This window comes from Lingula anatina, chromosome 1 (assembly GCF_051362555.1).
Source record: "Lingula anatina isolate TDL-2025a chromosome 1, LinAna3.0, whole genome shotgun sequence".
Lineage (NCBI taxonomy): Eukaryota > Metazoa > Brachiopoda > Lingulata > Lingulida > Lingulidae > Lingula > Lingula anatina.
Genome location: NC_141767.1, coordinates 21,408,326 through 21,428,656, shown reverse-complemented (window position 1 = coordinate 21,428,656; position 20,331 = coordinate 21,408,326). Strand labels below are relative to the sequence as shown.

At 34.5% G+C, this 20,331-nt stretch overlaps 1 protein-coding gene across 2 annotated transcripts; it reads left to right on the top strand.

Moving 5' to 3' along the window:
* The first annotated feature begins 333 nt into the window (after positions 1 to 333).
* Positions 334 to 17,837, top strand: LOC106178461 (protocadherin Fat 4). Of its 2 annotated transcripts, none has more exons than XM_086994012.1 (25): positions 334 to 534; positions 3,748 to 3,831; positions 4,179 to 4,368; positions 4,592 to 4,714; positions 5,142 to 5,251; positions 5,603 to 5,773; positions 6,141 to 6,416; positions 6,794 to 7,678; positions 7,924 to 8,255; positions 8,688 to 8,871; positions 9,282 to 9,484; positions 9,784 to 10,705; positions 10,943 to 11,100; positions 11,309 to 11,420; positions 11,768 to 11,944; positions 12,154 to 12,382; positions 12,719 to 12,856; positions 13,096 to 13,184; positions 13,416 to 13,607; positions 13,825 to 14,001; positions 14,513 to 14,704; positions 14,930 to 15,034; positions 15,366 to 15,588; positions 16,222 to 16,343; positions 16,702 to 17,837. In XM_086994012.1, exons 1-25 carry the CDS (start codon positions 456 to 458, stop codon positions 16,737 to 16,739), a joined length of 5,511 nt encoding a protein of 1,836 aa, XP_086850138.1. In that variant the 5' UTR covers positions 334 to 455; the 3' UTR covers positions 16,740 to 17,837. The 2 variants fall into 2 exon arrangements, with proteins under 2 accessions (XP_086850138.1, XP_013417101.2); XM_013561647.2 differs by having other exon boundaries at positions 335 to 534; positions 16,177 to 16,343; positions 16,702 to 17,836.
* The last annotated feature ends 2,494 nt before the right edge of the window (positions 17,838 to 20,331 follow it).

The following is a 20,331-nucleotide window of genomic DNA, read 5'->3' as shown; positions in this document are numbered from 1 at the left end:
ATGTAATCATATGACTGGTGGCACTTTCAGCAGTGGTTTGTAACATCTAGATAGTTACTGTAAAACGTGCATTGATTTAATGGCCAATAAAATGTAGGTATGTACTTTGCTGCGAAATACCAAAACAAGACTAGTTCAATAAGAAGGATAAACGGGTTGGACATCAATCTTCTTTCTTACCTTTTCTGAACTTTTCTGTACTCCGTAAAGGGGCATTTAAAGCACTTATTTTTAGGGTGTGAAACATATCGAATTAAAATGAGAGATTATTGACATAAAGTTGACATGAAGGTCTTTTAATGTTGTTATCCAATATAATAGACTCGCCCATAGTATAAAGAAAGCCCGGGAGCATGTGAGGGATCCCAGGCAGAAGGTAAACAAACCAAATGAATGCTGGACAATTTAAAGGTCTACTTTTTATCGCTATAATGAAGAACTGTTAGACAAGGGATATGGATCTTTGTCGTACACAGACAAACATGGCATGGATATCTTCTCTGTTCGGAAGTTGGTGGCTGTGTTTTATTGTGGGTGAGTTACTAGCTACATTTTACTTACTGTTGTATTAAGTTACATATATTGCTATTTGTCATTGGAGGCTGGTGTAGGTTAGAATGAGTGAATCTTATGACTTGTAAAAAAAAAAGAGCCGCTGTGCCTCCACTGTCGGTTTATTAAAGGTTGTTTCAAACTATTTCCACACTTAAATATGATACTTTCAGATTTATATATTTTGTTAATTTAATTTATTATTTAATTTTATTGTTAATTAGATCTAATTTATTTGTTTATTTATTTGGGAGGGACAAGTAATAATGATAGTATCTTTGTTGACATAGCTTCTAAATCAATGATTAAACAAGCTAACTTAATTATAATTATTACACTTTTTAGATGCTATTGTAAATATGATTATCTTCAGAGTATACGGAGCTTTGTTAGTATCATATTAACTTTTTTTGTTTTCATTTAAGTTTTATTTTATGGAATTTTCACCGCGGTGAAAATAATTTACACCGCGGTGGGAATTAATTTTCACCACGGTGGAAAATAATTTTCACCGCGGTGGTAATTCCTGGCCATCTCGGCCCGGGTGATGCATACATGTAGGTTATACGAATCCAAAATTTACCAGATGTCTGGGAAGGAAGTTGATAAAGACAAGCACATGCACATGCACGCAGTTTAACCGGTCTATGTGCCAATCATCCCAGGAATGTGGAGGAAGCGGGCAGTATTCGAATAGATTAAAAACCACCGAAATGCGGCAATGTTGTACGTCGCTTTTCCCTTTATAATAACTTGCGTATTATTGGGGATATTGGTAGAAAGAAACCTCTCCGAAGAAACCGAGATTACATCTATTAAGATAAGATCTATGGGCAAACACATCACACAAATATTTAAAAATACATTGTCCAAAAATAACGTTAAGTATTTAGTAATAACAATGGGATTCCCTTTGCATAAAACTGCAAGCGGGACTTTAATTATATAGGTGGTAAATATAGATGGGAAACCTACGTTAACGGCAGTGGCCCCACGAACAGATCCACCAACCTTGTGTGTATGTAACAATAGCATGCACCGTGACGGCATCTGGCAAATGTAAGGTTCTCATTACCTATTCATCACCCGGGCCGAGATGGCCAGGAATTACCACCGCGGTGAAAATTATTTTCCACCGCGGTGTAAATTATTTTCACCGCGGTGAAAATTAATTTCACCGCGGTGAAAATTACATAAAATAAAACTTAATGAAAATAGAAAAAAGTTAATATGATACTAACAAAGCTCCGTAAGAGTAACTTATTTTAATGTCTTTGTGATATTTGCTATACAAAGCTTTTACACTTCTTAAAAGCTTGGTCTTAGTATCCAACATTATGTTGCATTGCCACAATATTTGTTAAACTTGTGGTATCAGTTTACTAAATCACAATAAGATAAAAATATAAATGGGAAATTAGATGCATTGAAGCCAGTTGTCTTAGAAATAAGCTCAGACATACATGATATTGTGACCAACTTCAGTCTTTCTGGTGTATGCACATGAAAGCATTCCTTTCGGCTACCTTTAAGTTAATAACTTAAACAATGTATATTCTACAATGTAAGCAACAGGTTATTGTCTGAAAAATGCTTTGTCAATTATTATTGATCCACACACTTAAGTTAATAAACAAGGCAGGTAAGATATTGATTAAATAGAGAAATTAACACCATTATCTGTCTCAGTGAGTGAATACGTAACTAAAACGACAAACATTTATCATTCACAAAAATGTACAGACCAAATTTGATTTAAATAGCTGTGATGAAAGTATTACCCCTGCCAATACAATATTTTTAATTTTTCTCTCACTGAGTGTCAAACATTTACAGTGACCTAGTAGAACTATACCCTCATTGTATAAGTATATATATTGGTCTTTTCACTCATGGATGGGTGTTTAATTGGGCCCTTTGAAACTGTGACATAATTTCTGGATTTATATCGGTTGAATGATTACCATGATTGTATTGAAACCCAAAATAGTCTCCATTTTGTCAATGTATCACCAGCCATTTTGGCATTTTTATTAGGGTTGATTTCCACCTACCTTTTAGGTGTATCAACACATTAATGTCACTGCACTTTGTATTCATAATTTTAATGGAAAAATTCCCAGGCACATATGTGGTATGCTAAATAAGGTTTACTAAAGCCTATTTTGCATGATTATATGATTTCCACATTTGGTGACAATCAGTATAGTGCCATAATTTTGCACTTCAAAAAGATTTTCAACGTCAAATCATTATACTATCCTATTTTTATTTGTGGATAAATCACATGCATGTATGTAAAACTTTTTACGTTTTCTTTGTGTAATCAAAGACTCTGGGGATACAAAAATTATGAAAATTTATGTTACTAAAGAATTTTTAATATGAGAGTTCTTTTGTAGACATCCAGACATTTACTTGCTCCTTTGCCTGTATGTCAAAATACAAGCAATACTGAATATCGACCTCTTTGTGTTTTAACAATATCATGTTGGGTTGTAACTTAATCTTCTAAAATCCTTTCTTTTGTCAATGCAAACATCTTAAGGGTTTAAGACAGTCAGTATTAGGGTGTATATTGATCTTGTGCTTTAATAGTACCACTCTGCATTAATGTCATATCTAGAATTTGCTTGGATTTTTCGATGTGCAGATCAGATAAAAATTCCTTAATCTACTTTTTACATGGTATATTTACATTCAATAAGAAAATAAAGGTAGCTTAATTAGTGTCTCAGGATCCACCTTTGTGCATGTAACTACATTATCTAATAAAATGACATATCAGTCATTAAACATTGTATATAAATTTTAACATAATTGGACGTTTTACCTCACTTATCAGATATTTGCCATTCTGGATTACCTAAGGCATTGTAACTACGTACCTGTTGTTGTAACAAAGGAAGCATGGTAATATTATAAATTTCATGAAAGAGATTTAATTTTATTTCTTGCTGGAGTGGCATATTTCAGCCAAAAGTGAAAATTTCATCATGCTATCTAGAACTGTGTTACAAATATACTTATGTATATATTGATTATAAAGAATATGTTGCATATGTACATGAAATGAATATATTTAAAAATGTAACAACTGAACCCCCTGAAGTAATAAAGTAATAAAGGAGAATTCAAATGAGATGATAAAATAATTTTGCAACTGAGTTGAACTTCCATAATTTGTTTTTTCAGTTGTTGTCATTGGTTCTGCTAAAGGTGGCAATCTGCTACAGGTTCAACATGTAGTTGATAGTTCCCGTGTACGAAGAAACTCTGGTAAGTTTTTGCACTCATAAGTATAAAGATGAAAGCCTGATATGATTTTTGAGTTTTATCTGAGCTAAAAGTTCAAAATTAAAATATGATTTGGAAATGTCATTATTTATGGAAAGTATTATTGTCTTCTCAAAAAAACCCTATGGAAGGGATTTTTTCTTTGGTATGAACTAGATCTTGTGAAAATTGCCCATCTAGAATCTTTGAGTAACTTGAACAAATCCTACAGTCACCATCATGCGGATCTCACTGTTGTATTCTACTTTTGTGCACATGGCTGCACAATTGGTCTTTACTCTGCAATTTTGTTTTTTCTTTATTTTTTGTACTTTCTTCATTTCACCCAGATCCCTGTCAAAACAATAATGGAGGATGCAGCTACATGTGTGTGGCCACTGTCCCTTCTTACCGCTGTACATGTCCCACTGGGTATAGACTGATGGCAGATGGCAAGGCGTGTCAAGACAAGGACGAATGTCTGGAGCCCAATGCATGTCCTGAACTGGGGCAGTGTGTGAACACACCAGGATCATATAGGTAAGATCATGGTTTTATGCATATATTGAAAACTTCTGAAGATAAATAGAATAAGATTTCAGGTTTTCGCAACCTTATCATGTATCATATTGCAGGCATGGGATGGTTTGGGATCTACATGTGTACATTAGGTTAAAAACATTTTAGTATGCATATGCACTGCCAGTCTGTTCTCTTAGAGTGTATTTTATCATTACTGCATATTTCCCACTTTCATTTTCAGATGTGTCTGTCCATCAGGCTATGCCTATGATTCCAGGGACAGTAGCTGTGTTGATATAGATGAATGTCTGCTTGGAACCATAGCTTGCAGCCAGGGATGTCACAATACACAGGGATCATACAGGTGTGAGGTTGACAAAAGATATCATAACTTTGTTATGTATTATGTACCATATTGATTTACTTAATTCATTATCCTATCAGTTTCAGTGTAATGTGTATTACGGCTATTTTTGCAGTTTTTCACAGTGCATAGAGAATATTCAATTCGAATTTTATCTGGTAATGTTGATTCAGTGAAGAGCACCACACAACTGATTAGGCATGTAGGTCTACAGCAGTTGACAATAAGGTCTTTGGGCAAGTGCTCTACTAGCCTGGAATTTTATTTACCTCAAATTCATCAAATTCATCCCCCCCCCCCCCAAAAAAAAAAAAATAATAAAAAAAAGTGCAAAGCCCTTGTAATTTTAAACCATTTAACTATTATCTCCAAAGAATTTCAGTTGTCAGAATCAAATTCTGATCAGCAATTGTTTGTCAATTTACAGGTGTGTCTGTAGCACAGGATTTGCCCTACAGGAAGATGGAGCCACATGTGAAGACATAGATGAATGTATAGAATACAGCCCTTGTAATGTCAGCTGCATCAATTTCCCAGGCAAGATATTTCATGTCATATTATTATGTTATCAACATAATATTAGGAATGTTTTTAAAAGCTTATTTGGTAGCCCTGTCCTGCAGTCACAGCCAGTTTAAGTATTATAAAAAAGTCGATGATAAGAAGGTTAAACATCATTAAAGATTTAATAAAGCTATAAAAGTTTTGATAAGATTTGTCTACAATTCTATTGAAAATATAGCTTCATGTTTGTGGTAACATTTACTTCAGCGTGTCAAAATGAATAAAAAAGATAAATTCCCTCTATGTTTTAACTTGCACCTTTAATAAACATTTTTTATATATCACTGATGTGTTCATATAAAAAGCGACAGTTTATTCCTCCAGGTTCCTATACATGCAGTTGTGGTGAAGGCCAGTATTATAGCAGTAGATCATCAACTTGTGTCCCTGCCACTTGTGCTGCCCTCTATATGGAGAAGTTGGTAACACATTGTACCATACAGGAGAAGGTGGAGTATGACTATGGAGAAGTGTGTACTCTGCAGTGCAAACAAGGTATCTGTCTCTGTCTCTACCACTACACAAGCTATATTTCAATTCGAAATTATTTGGTTGCTTCTGCAGGTTGAATTTAGATGTATATTTTTATTTAACATTTAGAAATTGTAGCAAAGACTGGTGGTTGGAGAAAAGAATATTATTGTTACTAGTCCACTAGATGATGTACAGTAGGGCCATTTTAAAGGTAAAGGTATTTCTAGGATATAGGAATTGGTGTTGACATAAATTCATATTGTTTTACTTGAATAATTTATTAAAGGTGCCAGTCATCAAATCTGATATCTGCAATTGAAAGGTTTTGTAACATTTACATGGTTGCACACTTTGCCTGTTATAGAACAATTGTGATCTTCTTCTATAGGTGTAACAGTTGGTTCTACCACAGTGGAATGTACAGGCAGTGGGGAGTGGAGCCCAGTGATGGCAGACTGTGTGGAAGAGAAGCCTCCATCCCCACCACCACATATATACCTCTCCTCTAATACTATACAAGAACACAGTCACAGGATGACTGCCATTGGTTGGCTAAGAACCATGTACGTCCGTGACTCACCAGACAGGGTTTATACTCTACACAACCACACTGATATTTTTGGAGTGTATGGCAGTGGACATGATGCTAAATTAGTTGTGACAGGTAAGGCAACATTGGTTGATATTCCAAAAAATCTTTTTATTAAGATGTTTTATATAAGTTTTTTTAGATTGTCATCTCATTATGAAGGCCTCATGGTGTTAATCTCTTTTCTCAAGAAACTTGTACATATAGATTATGTTTTATTGTGTCAAAGGATTGATCATTAATGAATTTTTCCACTGTACTTTTCAGGACAAAAATAAATTAGAAAATTAAGAATTATATTGACCTTATTTTTATTAGTATTTATATTATTTTCTAGAGATATTACTTATACTCATTTATTTGAATTCACAAATCAGAACAATTTCTTGACAAGCTGCAAAAGTCTCCTTTTAGCAATCAAATCCTTATATTTCATGTTAATATTATTTCAGGTAATTTGGACTTTGAACTCCAGCCCACTTACTGGTTGAACATCAGTGCCTCAAGTGATATCCCACCAAACACAATTAACAATATCATCACTGTCCACATTTCAGACATTAATGAACCACCATCTATTCCTTTGCTCAATTCCTCAATACTGGCTGAAACTGCTAGTGTGGGGACTCAAGTGACCAGCGTCCAGGCTGTCGACCCAGACAGGGGCCAAAATTTAACATACAGGATTGTATCTGGTGCTCATGATGATTTTGAATTTAAAGACAATCTGTTGTTAGTTAAAAGTAGCTTAGATTTTGAGACCAGAGAGTTGTATGATATAGAGATAGAGGTGAGGGATGATGGGATTCCCAGTCTTGCTACAAGAGGGACATTGAGGGTGTTTGTGACTAATATTAATGAAGCACCCACTAGCATATTGCTCAATTCTTCTGATGTACAGGAATATGTGACTGGGAAGAGAACTGGCACTAGAAATGGTACTGTTATCAGCACATTGACAGCAGTTGATGAGGATAGAAATGATATCCACACTTTTACTGTGTTAGACCCCAGACAGAATGGTCTTGAATGTTTTGGTATATATGAAAGCTACCTCGTAGTCGGCAATGAAAATTGTTTCGATTATGAAACCAACAGGGTATTGACAGTCCAATTACAAGTGCAAGATAGTGGATTTCTGACTTATACCAAAACTAAATCTATTTCAATATTGGATCAGAATGAGGCCCCGAACAGGGTGGTGTTGTCCAGTGATCAAATATTTAGGCTTTCTCCTGCTGGAACTGTGGTGGGGAGCTTGTCAGCAGTGGATCCAGATCATGGTGACAGGCATAACTTTACACTTAATGGACCAAGTCAGATATTTATATTGGAAGGTGAGAGTGTGTGTTCTATAACATGCATTAACACAAAATATACCTTTTTCACTTCTAAAATGTTAGCATGTATCATTTCCATACCATGTAAATGTCTTCTCAAACTCTGTTTTATATTATGAGGAAACTTTCAGAGAACACATGCATTATGTTAATCTAGACCTACTTGTTTTAGTTTTTACATCAGATTCTGTATAACTTCACCATTACATCTAGGGATTTCACCTAAGCTTTAAATTTTCTAGGAAGCAAACTGAAAGTGAATACTGATCTAAGTTTATTGACATCACCAACTGTTCAAGTGACCATCCAAGCCACAGACCTCAGTGGACTCACCTGCCAGCAGTCACTGACCATTAGACTAATACCAGTGTCCAGCTCTATAATGTATGACTCTGCAGACTATGAAGTCACATTTAGTCCTAGTTCTGTGCTAGAAAACAGTGCTGCAGGAACTGAGGTGGGAACAGTCAGCATTGTTCACAGTGGTTATGGTGATGTTACTGAGCAGTTTACCTGTGTTCTTAGAGATGATGGAGGAGGGATGTTTATTGTTCAGGATAGGAATAGAATAGCAGTAAGTATCTTCCTAAAGGTAGTATTTATAATAAGCAGATACAAGATATTTTTTAATTTTATTTGTTAATTTTTTTAAATCCCCATTCACTCCATGGGTATAAACTCCATAGTTTGAGTGTAAAAAAATTATTCACAGCTTGTGAATATTTTTAATGCATTTTAATGTCATTTTATATGTTATGTTAACTGATGATGATGATTAAGAGATTGAGAAAATTAGCATGTGACAAATTGTGCTTAATTTTTCTTGTTTCAATATCATTTCATTTGCACATACAAATTATTCAGTTAACTTGATAATGAAATCAAATGCAATACAGAAGAATGAATGCCAAAATTGTGACATATAGTTTTCAAAGACCATGATTTCTTTTAAATATTGATCGTCAAAATATTTTTTGTCCTGTTACTTTTGAATGTTTAATTCCAGGTCTCTGGCAGTATACTGATTGATTTTGAAAGTGGACACCAAAGCCAAATCCAAGTGGAATGTTTCAGTTCAAGTGAAGTCTTACATCAGACCTTTTTAATAACAATTCTCAATGTTAATGAACCGCCTACTGATATTAAAAGTGAAACAGGGAAGTTTGAAGTTGAGGAGAACAAAATGCCTGGTATGTAAATGCTGCAAAAACATTGCCCAATCTTAAGAAACTGGTTTCAACAATTTTTTAAAAAAATTTTTCAGTTAAACATTGATATACTTCCACAAATGCAAAATGTTTGAAATTGTTGTACAATATGTTTTATATTTTCTGGCATTGTTTCTTGGAGATTTAAATAGAGTAAATTCTATCACTGCCTGTAATATCTGTATTTCACATGTATGTATGGATAAATTTTGATTATACATTAATTTTGTTGATATTACAATATGTATTTACAAAGAACCATCAAAATCATGTTCAAAAATGCACCTTGCGTAGGCTTGGTAGAATGATATTAAAATATTTTCATTAAATTATTTTTGTAACATTGCGCATTGGTTGCCTAGAATGTTGATAGTGCATTATTTTCATTGTAGGAGAGCTGATTGCCTACCTGTCAGCAGAAGACCCTGACCAAGGCGATCAATTCAGATTTATGCTGGAGTCCAGCTTTACAATGGTTCCCTTTGCCATTGGAGCCAATCACCTTATTACACATAACTTAATCAACTTTGAATTAACTCCATCATTTGATATTACAATTTTTGTCACAGACAATGGAGGACTGAGATTTTCCAAAGTAAGTGTTATGGTAAATTTTAAAATAACAGTATAACATTTTCTCACATTTTAGATAGTATGTGATATGTTGATTGAATGAGGTATTATGTTAGAATCTGCTTTGATTTATTGAATTATAATTCCTTTTTAAATGTTTGTTTTCTCTCCACAATATGTTCCTTTTTTCTGTCATCATATTATATATCATTTTATATACATGTAACTGCAATACCCTATGTAGCATTGTGTGTAGTTGTATGTGTGGTCTGTATATAGTAGTAATTTCATAAACTATCAGTTTTACTGACTTCTTTTCAGGCAATAACAGTGACAGTGTTAGACCAAAATGATCCACCTACACAAATACTAATGGCAGATGGCACATGCATCATTGAATCAGCTGCCACCAACTCTGTAATAGCAACACTGTGGACAGTGGACGAAGATGTAGACCAGTTACACACATATACAATACAGGATCAGAATCCACCTGGAGCTTTAGCTATACACAATAGAAACAAGCTTGTTGTGGCTGATGCAAGTAAAATAGATTATGAAAAGTATCGTTCTGTTGAAGTTACAATAGTTACCCAGGATAATGGGCTACCACTGTCGTTATCACACACCCAGACATTAACAATACCAGTGCTGGACGTGAATGAGTCCCCAACTAGGATCTCCCTTGACAATTACACTGTAGCTGAAAATTCCCCACCTGGCACTCTAGTTGCTAACATTCATGTCAAAGATCCAGATACATTTCACCAGGTTTTCTACTGCACTTTAATGCAGGATGCTCTCGGAAGGTTCCAAATCCAGTTTGAGCCTCTAGTGGAGCAGAACTTGTTAGTGGTTGCTGATGGCAGTTTGTTGAACTATGAGCAGTCAGATAGGCATCTTATTGAGATAATGTGCAAAGACAATGGGGGGTTGAATGTGAGCAGTAGCTTTTCAGTTCAAGTTTTAGATATAAATGATGCCCCTTCAAAGGTGATCTTTGTAGATTCAAATGGAGACACCATGACAGCCCCTTATCCACCCAGTGAAACGCAACAGCAGATATCTCATCTACATAGTTCCTATGTAGTAGTGGTAAATGAGACGATGGATCCAAGCAGTATTGGGAATGAAATTGTTGCCTACTTCTCTGTGGTGGATGAAGACAGTCTGCAAGCTGGCAAACAGAAACATACCTGCCATCTTGTCAGTGAGGCAGATTACATCAACAATAACTTGGAAGGTCATTTTCATATTATGAGGACCTTATAGATGACAAAAATTTTGAAGTGAATTTAAGTTGAATATATTTATACTGCACTGTTCCCTTACATATACATTGTACTACTTTTTTCATAATTTTTATCAACAAATTGTTATTAAATTGTTGCTTGATTTCTGTCAAGCAGTTGATTACATTTTTTAGATTTTTCAAATTTAATGATAAATATAAACATGTTGAGAAAAAACACTTGTTTAGGTCCAGTAAGTGAAGTGTCCAGCAGGTTCCAGTTGATGACACTCAATGGGTCAGTCTGGAATGCAATAGTGGTCAGAGAAAAACTGGACTATGAGGAAGTGGTGGCAGTATTTTATGTCTACTTCAGATGCACAGATGATGGCATACCAACACCTTTGGTAAGTGAGAGGCTCAAAGTGTGAATTTAAGGAAAACTTCAAATATTCAGTGTTATCCTGTTTCCTCCACAGCTTTTCTGTGAAATTAGTTTTGCTAATTGTCCAAAGAGTTCTTATTTTGCTATGGATAAGTTTGATGTTTGTATTAGGAAAAAAATTTAGTGAATTGAGAATTTGGATTTATTTTTTCTCCCTTATTTGTATCTAGGCTGTTATGGCTTCCCTTAAAGTGGTAGTTGCAGATGTCCCAGAGGCACCATACAACATATCCTTATCCATTAGTAACATCCTAGAAAACAGTGCACCTGAGTCTACAGTGGGTAAGTGGTTTAAATATAAATTTGGAGATGAAGACAGTCTAGACAGTCTGAAAGTTCACAACAAGTAGTACACTAGCCATCTTGTAAGTAAAGTGAACAATATAACTCCAAACATGAGTTATTAGATATAATAACTTAATGTGCGTTTTAAAACTATAATTAAAAATGTTAATAGTTTAAGAGGTTTACCAATTTTCAAAAGCAAAAAATTGTAACACTTTCTTCTTATTAATGTGCTCATGGTAACCTGTTTCCATTAGGAAGCAATATTGGTTGGAAATTTTTTTAAGTTGTAATGATTATGATATTTTATACTGACAGTGCATTATGATGAAACATTTCTTCAGGATTACTTACAATACATGATGAAGACACGCCACTATCTGGGTACATCATTACTGTCACCACTTCTGGCACTCCTTTCTATGTCAGAGGACAGGAACTGAAAGTACTGAATAACAGACTGAACTATGAACTAAAAAGTGTTTTCACTGTTCAAGTGGAGGCAAAGGAAGTGGAAACAGGTACACAATATAGTGGTATAATCTTTACTATAGATGTTGATAGTGTTTTTATTAAAATGTATTTTACTAATACTATTTTTTGCAATAGCTAAATAGACTATCTTTGCTATGGAGTTTAGTATACTCAATCAGATGTTTTATTACTTTAATACTACCATGGCTGCATGATTTTTATTAACCTAGCCTCAATCACAGATATTTTCTTTCAGGTTTATCACTTACCAAGAATTTTACCATCAATATCATAAATGTGGATGAACCTCCTTGTTGCCTCCAAATCAATGGCCAAACTGAATTGGAGTTGCCAGATAACATGGCTGTAGGTACAGAAATTGGTACCTTGACTGTGGTTGACCAGGATGTAGGAGATACACATATTTTTAGTTTGCAGCCAGACAGGAAGAGGAGGGACTTAGATGACCATGTGTCCTACTTCAGGTAAAGAATTTCACTTTGACAGCATCTGGTGACAGAATGTAGTTAATGAATGTCTTCATTCTTCAAGATCATGTGTTCAAATCAGAGTTAATATTGACTCTTTAATTTAAAATACTACTGTAACAAAGACAATTAAACTTCATGCATGAAATTTTTCAAACTTTTGTAGGTATCCTGATTATTTGAGTCATTAGGGACATCATTTTAGAATGGCCCAGTTCAATGTTTCCATAATTTGATGCATAATAATTTATATGGCTGAATTTTTTTATATTTATTGTGCTGGACATTGTTTCAGTGAGATCTTTGATCAAACTATTTTTTACTGTTTTCCAGGTTAGAAGGCAACAAGCTGTATTTGTCCAAGGCACTGGACCCACTAAGTTATGATATGCTAGGTATCAGCATCCTGGCAGTGGACAGCACAGGATTGCAACTGTTGGAGCAGTTGTATTTCAAAGTTCTTATGATCAAGTAAGTCATTCTTATTTTATTAATGTCATTAGTTGATGTGTGTGTGTTTGTGTGTGTGTGTTCACATGTGTATATTTGTGTCTGTCAAGTTATTACCTGCTAAGAAACAAATTGACAGCTTGGCCTAGGGCATGGATCTCTTGAAATTTCTTCAAAAAATGTGATCCAAATTTTGTTACTTACTGATATTTATTCTTCATAATGTACATAATTGACTTGTGATCGGTTTTTCATTGAAGTTGTGGTGGCGTCAAGTGTTCCTCTGCCAATGGTCTCTGTGACAAAGGACAGCTCCCCCCATCTTGCAGATGTAAACTTGGATTTGAAGGTAATGGTACATGATACAAGAGTTAACTGATTTCTACCATCAGTAACAGAAATTCATCAAAATCCATCCATAACTTTTTGAGTTAGGCTAGTGATAAAAAAAACAGACAAACAGAGGTAAAAAAATAAACCTCCTTGGCGGAGGCTGCAAAGCATAAAAGATTTAGATGGAGGCGAGGAACACCACAAAGAGGCCACTTATTTAAAATATAATCACTCTTCTGCTCTTCAGGCAATGGAATTAACTGCACCAACATAGATGAGTGCTCCCCCATATCTCCCTGTCATCCTGAGAACTCCCTGGGTTGTATAGACGGATACGGTGGAGTCAATAACTATACTTGTATGTGTAAAGATGGCTGGATGCCACCTAATTGTGATCAGAGAGTTGACCAGTGTGATACAGCAATGTGTAGTACGAATGGTGAGTGTTAGATAAAGATTGTCTCTCTGGGACAGCTCTTCCTTTAGCTCATCATGTTTTTGGTAGATTTCAGCTCCTCTGAGTCACTTTTATATTGAAAAATGGACAAGTTCATACCTGAATTAACGTCAGACTATTGGCTTAATTGTTTCCTGATAATACCCATATATTATTTTCTTTAAGAAATAAATAATTAATTGGTGAATTTTTTTCACAGGAACTTCCTCATGTGTCCACCAGTCTACAGGTACCCAGTGTATATGTAAAGCTGGCTACACAGGGAGGTCCTGTGATATAGATGTGGATGATTGTGTACCAGGTGTATGTGGCAATGGTGGACAGTGCCAGGATGGCATCAGTGGATACAGCTGTGTCTGTCCGCCTGGCTATGAAGGTATGGATGCATTATTTGGTGTGAAGTGGTAAGAAATTTGCTGCCAGCAAATGTTATGACTGATAGATGACAGAATAGGGAAAATAAGATTGCACTGACTCATTACTAGTACTTTTGACAGTAATGGAGCACTGCACATTTGCAAATTTGCTTTTCATTTGACGAATAGAAATCCTTTTAAATGTGTTTGATTTTAAACTAATAGTATCTGCATTATTCATGTGATGTATATATTTAATGAACATTCATATTTTATGAGAGAACAGTTTCATTAGCTCTGTATGTATAAATTTAAATTATTGTTTTTCTTTTTATCAAGAGCTTATAAAATATGTGGGTATTATTGGAGATATTGGAGGTAATACCCACATAATTTATAAGCTCTTGATAAAAAAAAACAATAATTAAAAAAATTAATATTTTAAGCACAAAATACTGGATGTTGAATGCCTTTTACCATAGCGTTGTTTAATATTAATAGTGTATTGAAATCAATAATTCTGTTCTATAGGGAGACATTGTGAGATTGACCGCACTGCCTGTCTAACTGTCCAGTGTCCCTTCAATGGCAGCTGTATTGTCCTCTCTGTCCCTGGGGGTGGTCATGTGTGCCAGTGCCAAGCCCCATACTCTCTGGACTGTAGAGGCTGTGCCTATGGCTATGGAGGACCTCAATGCAAACCCTGTGATTCTCAACACACAGGTCAGCTGGAGATGGTTGAGATTTGTATATTGTCTATCAGAAAACCAGAAATAGCATCTTATGCCTATGTAGAAGTACATTTAGGATCTGCTTTCCAGTTTGTCTCATTGGGACATATTTTACATTGCTTCTTACGCATAAGTTAATTTGAATAGAACCAATTTTAATGTATTCCATGTATCATAAGATTATTAATTGTGAATTAATCCTTTATTTGCAATGTAGGTTATGATTGCAAGATAAAGACTGCAGTTTGCTCCTCATCTCCCTGTGAACACAACAGCACCTGTGTAGTTTTGGATAACTCCAGGTTTGGCTGTATATGTGCAGGTGAGGGAAGGTTGTTTTTTTTTTTCGTTGTTGTTGAATCCAATCATTCACCAAGAAGTTAATTTCCTTGATATCGCCATTGTTTTCATGGTGACATTACTGCTTGTAAATGATTGAATTGATTTTAACATGTTGCTGTTAATTTTAACAATGTTTAGAGAAGTTTTGGTACAATCATTTATTTTTTTTAAGCTGCAGACATGACTTTGAGAAGTGACGAGGGTTTCATTTTTTATTGAAAATTTGTCATGAACCTTGCATTTCATCTGGGAAAGATAATTTTCAAAACTATTTTTATTAAAACTTTTTATTTAAAAAATAATCTTTCCAGGTGGTTGGACAGGCCCTACATGTTCTAAACTGTCAGTCAAGTCCAACACTTTCTACATCCATTCTCAGCCATCTCAGGCCTCAGGAACAGTGGGTGAGATATCCATGGTCATCTATGTTATTATTGGCATACTGGCCTTCCTTCTCACAGTACTGGTAGTCATAGTAACATTTTATATGGTGAGAAGAAAAAGGAAGAAGAGATCTGCAAGAGGAAGAGTAAGGTAAGTATGCTTAAGCTCAAATGTCCAGTCCTGTTTTCAAAAAATATGCTCTAAAAGTTAATCTAATCTTTTTGACCCAAATTTGGTCTACATTAATTAATAATAAGAGCAATATAGTCCACTGAAATAGGGAAACTCATGGTATTAAATAGCCGCTATATATTTTTTCTTACAAATCAAATGCAATATATTCATTTAATTAGGCTACTACTGAATCATATATCTTAGGTCAGTGACTTACTGATATTAATTGAACATGCCGTCCTACTTTGCTGAATTTCTCCCACAAAGAGCTTGCTGACAAGAGGACCTTATGTTTTCTTTTACAGTATTTTAAACTTGCTTTGGTTTTAAATTAAAATCTCAGATGCATGTTGTCGAAGTTGCAGTTCCTTGTATTGCAAAAGAGAGTAGTTAACATTACCAGCCATTTTCCTGTTAAACTTTAAATACAGTGTTCTGTTTATGGATATTTTAAAAAAAACCAGTCCTTTCTCCACTTTGAGATTAGAATAAATAAAGAAATAATAAAGCACATTAACTATGGATAAGTGATTCAAGATCTCACTATTTCTGATCATGTTCTAGGTATGCCTCCTCGAATCAAGATCCCTTTGTCTTTGGTCTACCCAGATCCATCTGTGCTGACTCCGAGAGAAGGCACAGCTGGGAGGCAGAAACCCAGCAGTTTGTGAATCCCGTGTACAGCAGCATGGAGTCAACACTGGCAGCTAATGTAGAGGTGTCTTCTAGAGGTAAAATATTATTACATCTTGATTTCAAATTAGTAATTTATTGTATTATTTTTTTTATTGAAATATTTACAGATGGTAAAAAAAACATAGGATTTCTTAATAATAATTAATAAGAAATCTCCTCTAGTGGAAAAGATAATTTACTGCTGAAAGTACAACTGGGTTTTGTATTGCATAGATTGTTTTAGATTAAAATTATTTAAACAAAGCTGTTTAAAATAAATGTTTTGTATTTTATGTAACAATACTGGTTGATCAGTCAAATGGCCAAGTAACTAAACATTTGATACAAAAAAGAAAGTTTTGATTCTCAGTTTATGCTTCGATACAATTAATGAAAGATGAATTTATTTTTCAGAATGCGTCGCAAAAGTTGCAGATCAGGATGCAAGTTAGACCACAGACAAATCTCCACTCACATCTCCTTTGGTGCAAATGTATATGTAATAGGTGGCTCACAATCTGGTACATTTTGGAAATAATACAGTAAAACAGACTAAGGAAGTAATTCTAGGGGCATAGATTACTTGGTATATTCAGGTGACGAAAGACCTGGATGTTTGTTTTTTATTATAATTAAAATGGGCCTGTCATCACTTGTTGCTAAAGATAAACATTTTTGGTATTATGTGTATTCTATAATTTATATAAAATGATTGAATAAACTTCATTATTATTATTATTATTAAGGAAATTTCTTTGCATACCAAAATATAAATTTTATTTTTTTACATGCAGACTTTATACGTGTATACCAAAATGACAATTTGTAACTCATATTACAATATGATTTATATGACAGTGATTTTTTTAATAGCAATGTTTCTCAGATATAAGCTTTTTTTGTACCTACAATTTTATTACATTCCCATAACCTTTTTTGTTAAAAACAAAAATTATGATGTATTGATTGTTTATATACCAAATATTTTGTATGTGAATATATTATGTTGTAAACATGCAATATTTCACTCTTCAAAATATCTCTTTTTATTTTTATTTTTTTTTCAAATAACAATGACACTTCTTTGTTTTTTGGATTTTCATTTTCGCAGTAAAAGTCATTCATAAGAGGGTGCTGTTATTGTTTATTATTTGTCTATATGTTAGTTAAAAGATACATTACTGGGGTCTTGCTTTATGAAAGAACATAAAAAAAATCTGCGTTATTCCATAGTAGTCCGCCAAAGAAAAATGAAAATGTTATTATGAAACATTGGCCACCCCTTTCAGTTATAAAGAAACCTTATTAATTAGACTACTAAAATGTTTAGTTTAATAGTTTAATGCACTTTTTGGCTAAATCTTTATTTATTTATTTATTTATTTATTTATTGTAATACAGGTGAGCTTTTGAAAAAATTTCAGTACCTAACGTGCATGTTACCAACCCGTTTCAAGTTATCTCTAAAGCTCATGGTGGCTTGTTACGGTAACTTTCGTAATTTTTGTTAATAAAACTTTCATACATACAAAAGTAAGACCTTTTGTGGTAAGGTTTTATTCCAGGATTTTGATTTTTTTTCAACTGGTGTGATTACTGATATAGAGATTGAGATGGGTAATGCACCCTGGAAATGGCACGGAGGTCATGTCTTCGCGTGTGCAGCAGCAGCGCCAACGTCTCCGTTAAATCATTCAGTGATGAACAAACATTAAATTTCCACCTCTCACAAAAGAAAGATCAGGCCTACTATGGAAAGCGATTTTTTTATACTTTTAGATGTGCACAACACGAACAAATAAGTCGAGAATGAATGGATCTTCCTTGGCCTTGGCTTATGGAAAGGCGAAACGCAACGTGCGTTGTGCTTCAAGCTTAATAGGAAAAACAAAACTTTAATAGGAGATTGAACTACACGTGATATTGCTCCATAAATTTGAATTCTTAGTTGTAATCGAATAAAGGAACTACATGCACTCAAAATTTATGCAGATCGCATAAAAGGCAACAAAATGTCAAATCTACAGTACAGAGAAAAAGCAGAAAATGATGCACAAAATCGGCTATTTTGTCCATTTCCATGCAATATTACATTAATCTTCTCATCACTCGTAAAAAAAGATGCGGAAATGCGTTTACGACATCGGCTTTTTTAATCCCTACAATGCACCAATGGGTAATATTTGAGGTGCAATTTATGTCGTGATAACTTGCTTTTTCAGCTTTTTTTTAATCACCGCTCATCCCATCCACAATCAGTGTCGCTCCCGTTTGTATCCTATACTACTCAGTTTGGCTGAAATTATCCCTATGTAAACTTGAAACACAACACAGTGAAGTCCTATGTCTGTGTAGTTTCCAATATTCATGCATATTTTCAAAAAAAAAGATTGAATTTTTAAGTGTTGTCACCAAACATCAATTATATGCAAACTGCGTTTTTTTTTATTTATTTTTTTATTTTTATTTTATTTTATTTTATTTTATTATTTTTTTTGAGAACATTTAATTATATCATTAAATGATATGGTTGACTGTTTTAATGTGCAATTTTATTTCCAGATGAAATACAGCACGTTTTCCTCGTTAAGATGGCAGGGGTGACGCTAAGTAGGAAATTATTACCCTTGTTAAATGTTCTAGACTATTTTTATTTTGTACTTGCTTACAAAGGAGACATTTATGGGTAATTTATTGTCTTAAATTCCCCATTCCCCTTTTTTGATAGTCTGTGCTTCTGTCAGAAATTCATACCACATTTCTAACGCATGAATTTGTTGGTTCTGTTCAAAAATCCTATGGCTGTTACACATCGTTCTCTCGGTTTGACAAACTAAAGGGAAATATAAAATTCGTACGTTTTTTTTTTTCAGTTTGGTACTCCATTGAGTGATGGGCACCCTGAGCTTCAGAGCTAACTTGACACTAATCTTTTCACTGTAGCCTATCTCCATCGTGTCAAGTAACCTCTGACCAGATTCGATTGCCTCCGCCGCCCGCCAATCAAATTTAAAAGCCCGCACTCAATGACTCATTAAACGATCTAGCCAATGAACGCGAACGAGTCAAAGCGCGCTTTGTTCAAATCCGGACCAATCAAAGATAAGGCTGGATATCAGGGACTTGCCGTAACCTGTGGGCAGCACGCAAATAACATCGTCTCTCAGTAGATAATGATGCAGGGCCTCAAACTGCTAGACCCTATGGTTTCAATTCCGATTTACTCATATTTTGCAAAGAATCAAGAGATAACTTAACACATTCTTTTTCGTAGTCACTCGCCTTGCTTTCTTTGTGTACGGTAATACACTCGGAACTACTCGGATGTCTCCGCACTCGACAATAACTTTGTTGTTAGTATGGAGCTTGCGGAATCAGCCGAGGATTACCGATTGACGGTCAACCAATCAGCGTTTTCACCAAACTTTGGTGAAAAATTTTGAAACATGGATTTGATTGGCTTATATAAACTAGGTCAAACTATTTTCGTCAGAGGTTACTTGACACGATGAAGATAGGCTACAGTGAAGAGGTTAGTGTCAAGTTAGCTCTGAAGCTCAGGGTGGTGATGGGTGACCAGTGCCGGGAAATTGTAAATTTTGTTGCTGTTGCCATGAATTTATACGTTTTTATAATTTTCATTTCAGTATCGCAGTATGTGCCAGAGGGTTCTTTTCAAGTAAATCGTATCATAAGTAGAAGTATATATATATATAGCCTAATGCTTCAAGGCACGCATCCCGGACATGAAGTGTGAAGGACATGGCAGAAAGGGCACCTCATCTGTGACCTGATCGTTACATAGGCTGTTTAAGTATATTGCAAGTAAAAAAAAAACTCAATTTTGGTTTTAGAATATGATCTAAAACTAAAATTGAGTTTTTTGGGGCTGCTGCAACTCTTTAAGCAAAAAGTATCTCGTTGATACTCTGTACTAAAAAGTTTGAAATGGGGATGATGATATAAATTGCGTGTCCCTATCTTAGCCTTTGTCAGTGAGTTGACTGTGAGCTTCTTGTCTGAAATATGACAGATATGAAAACG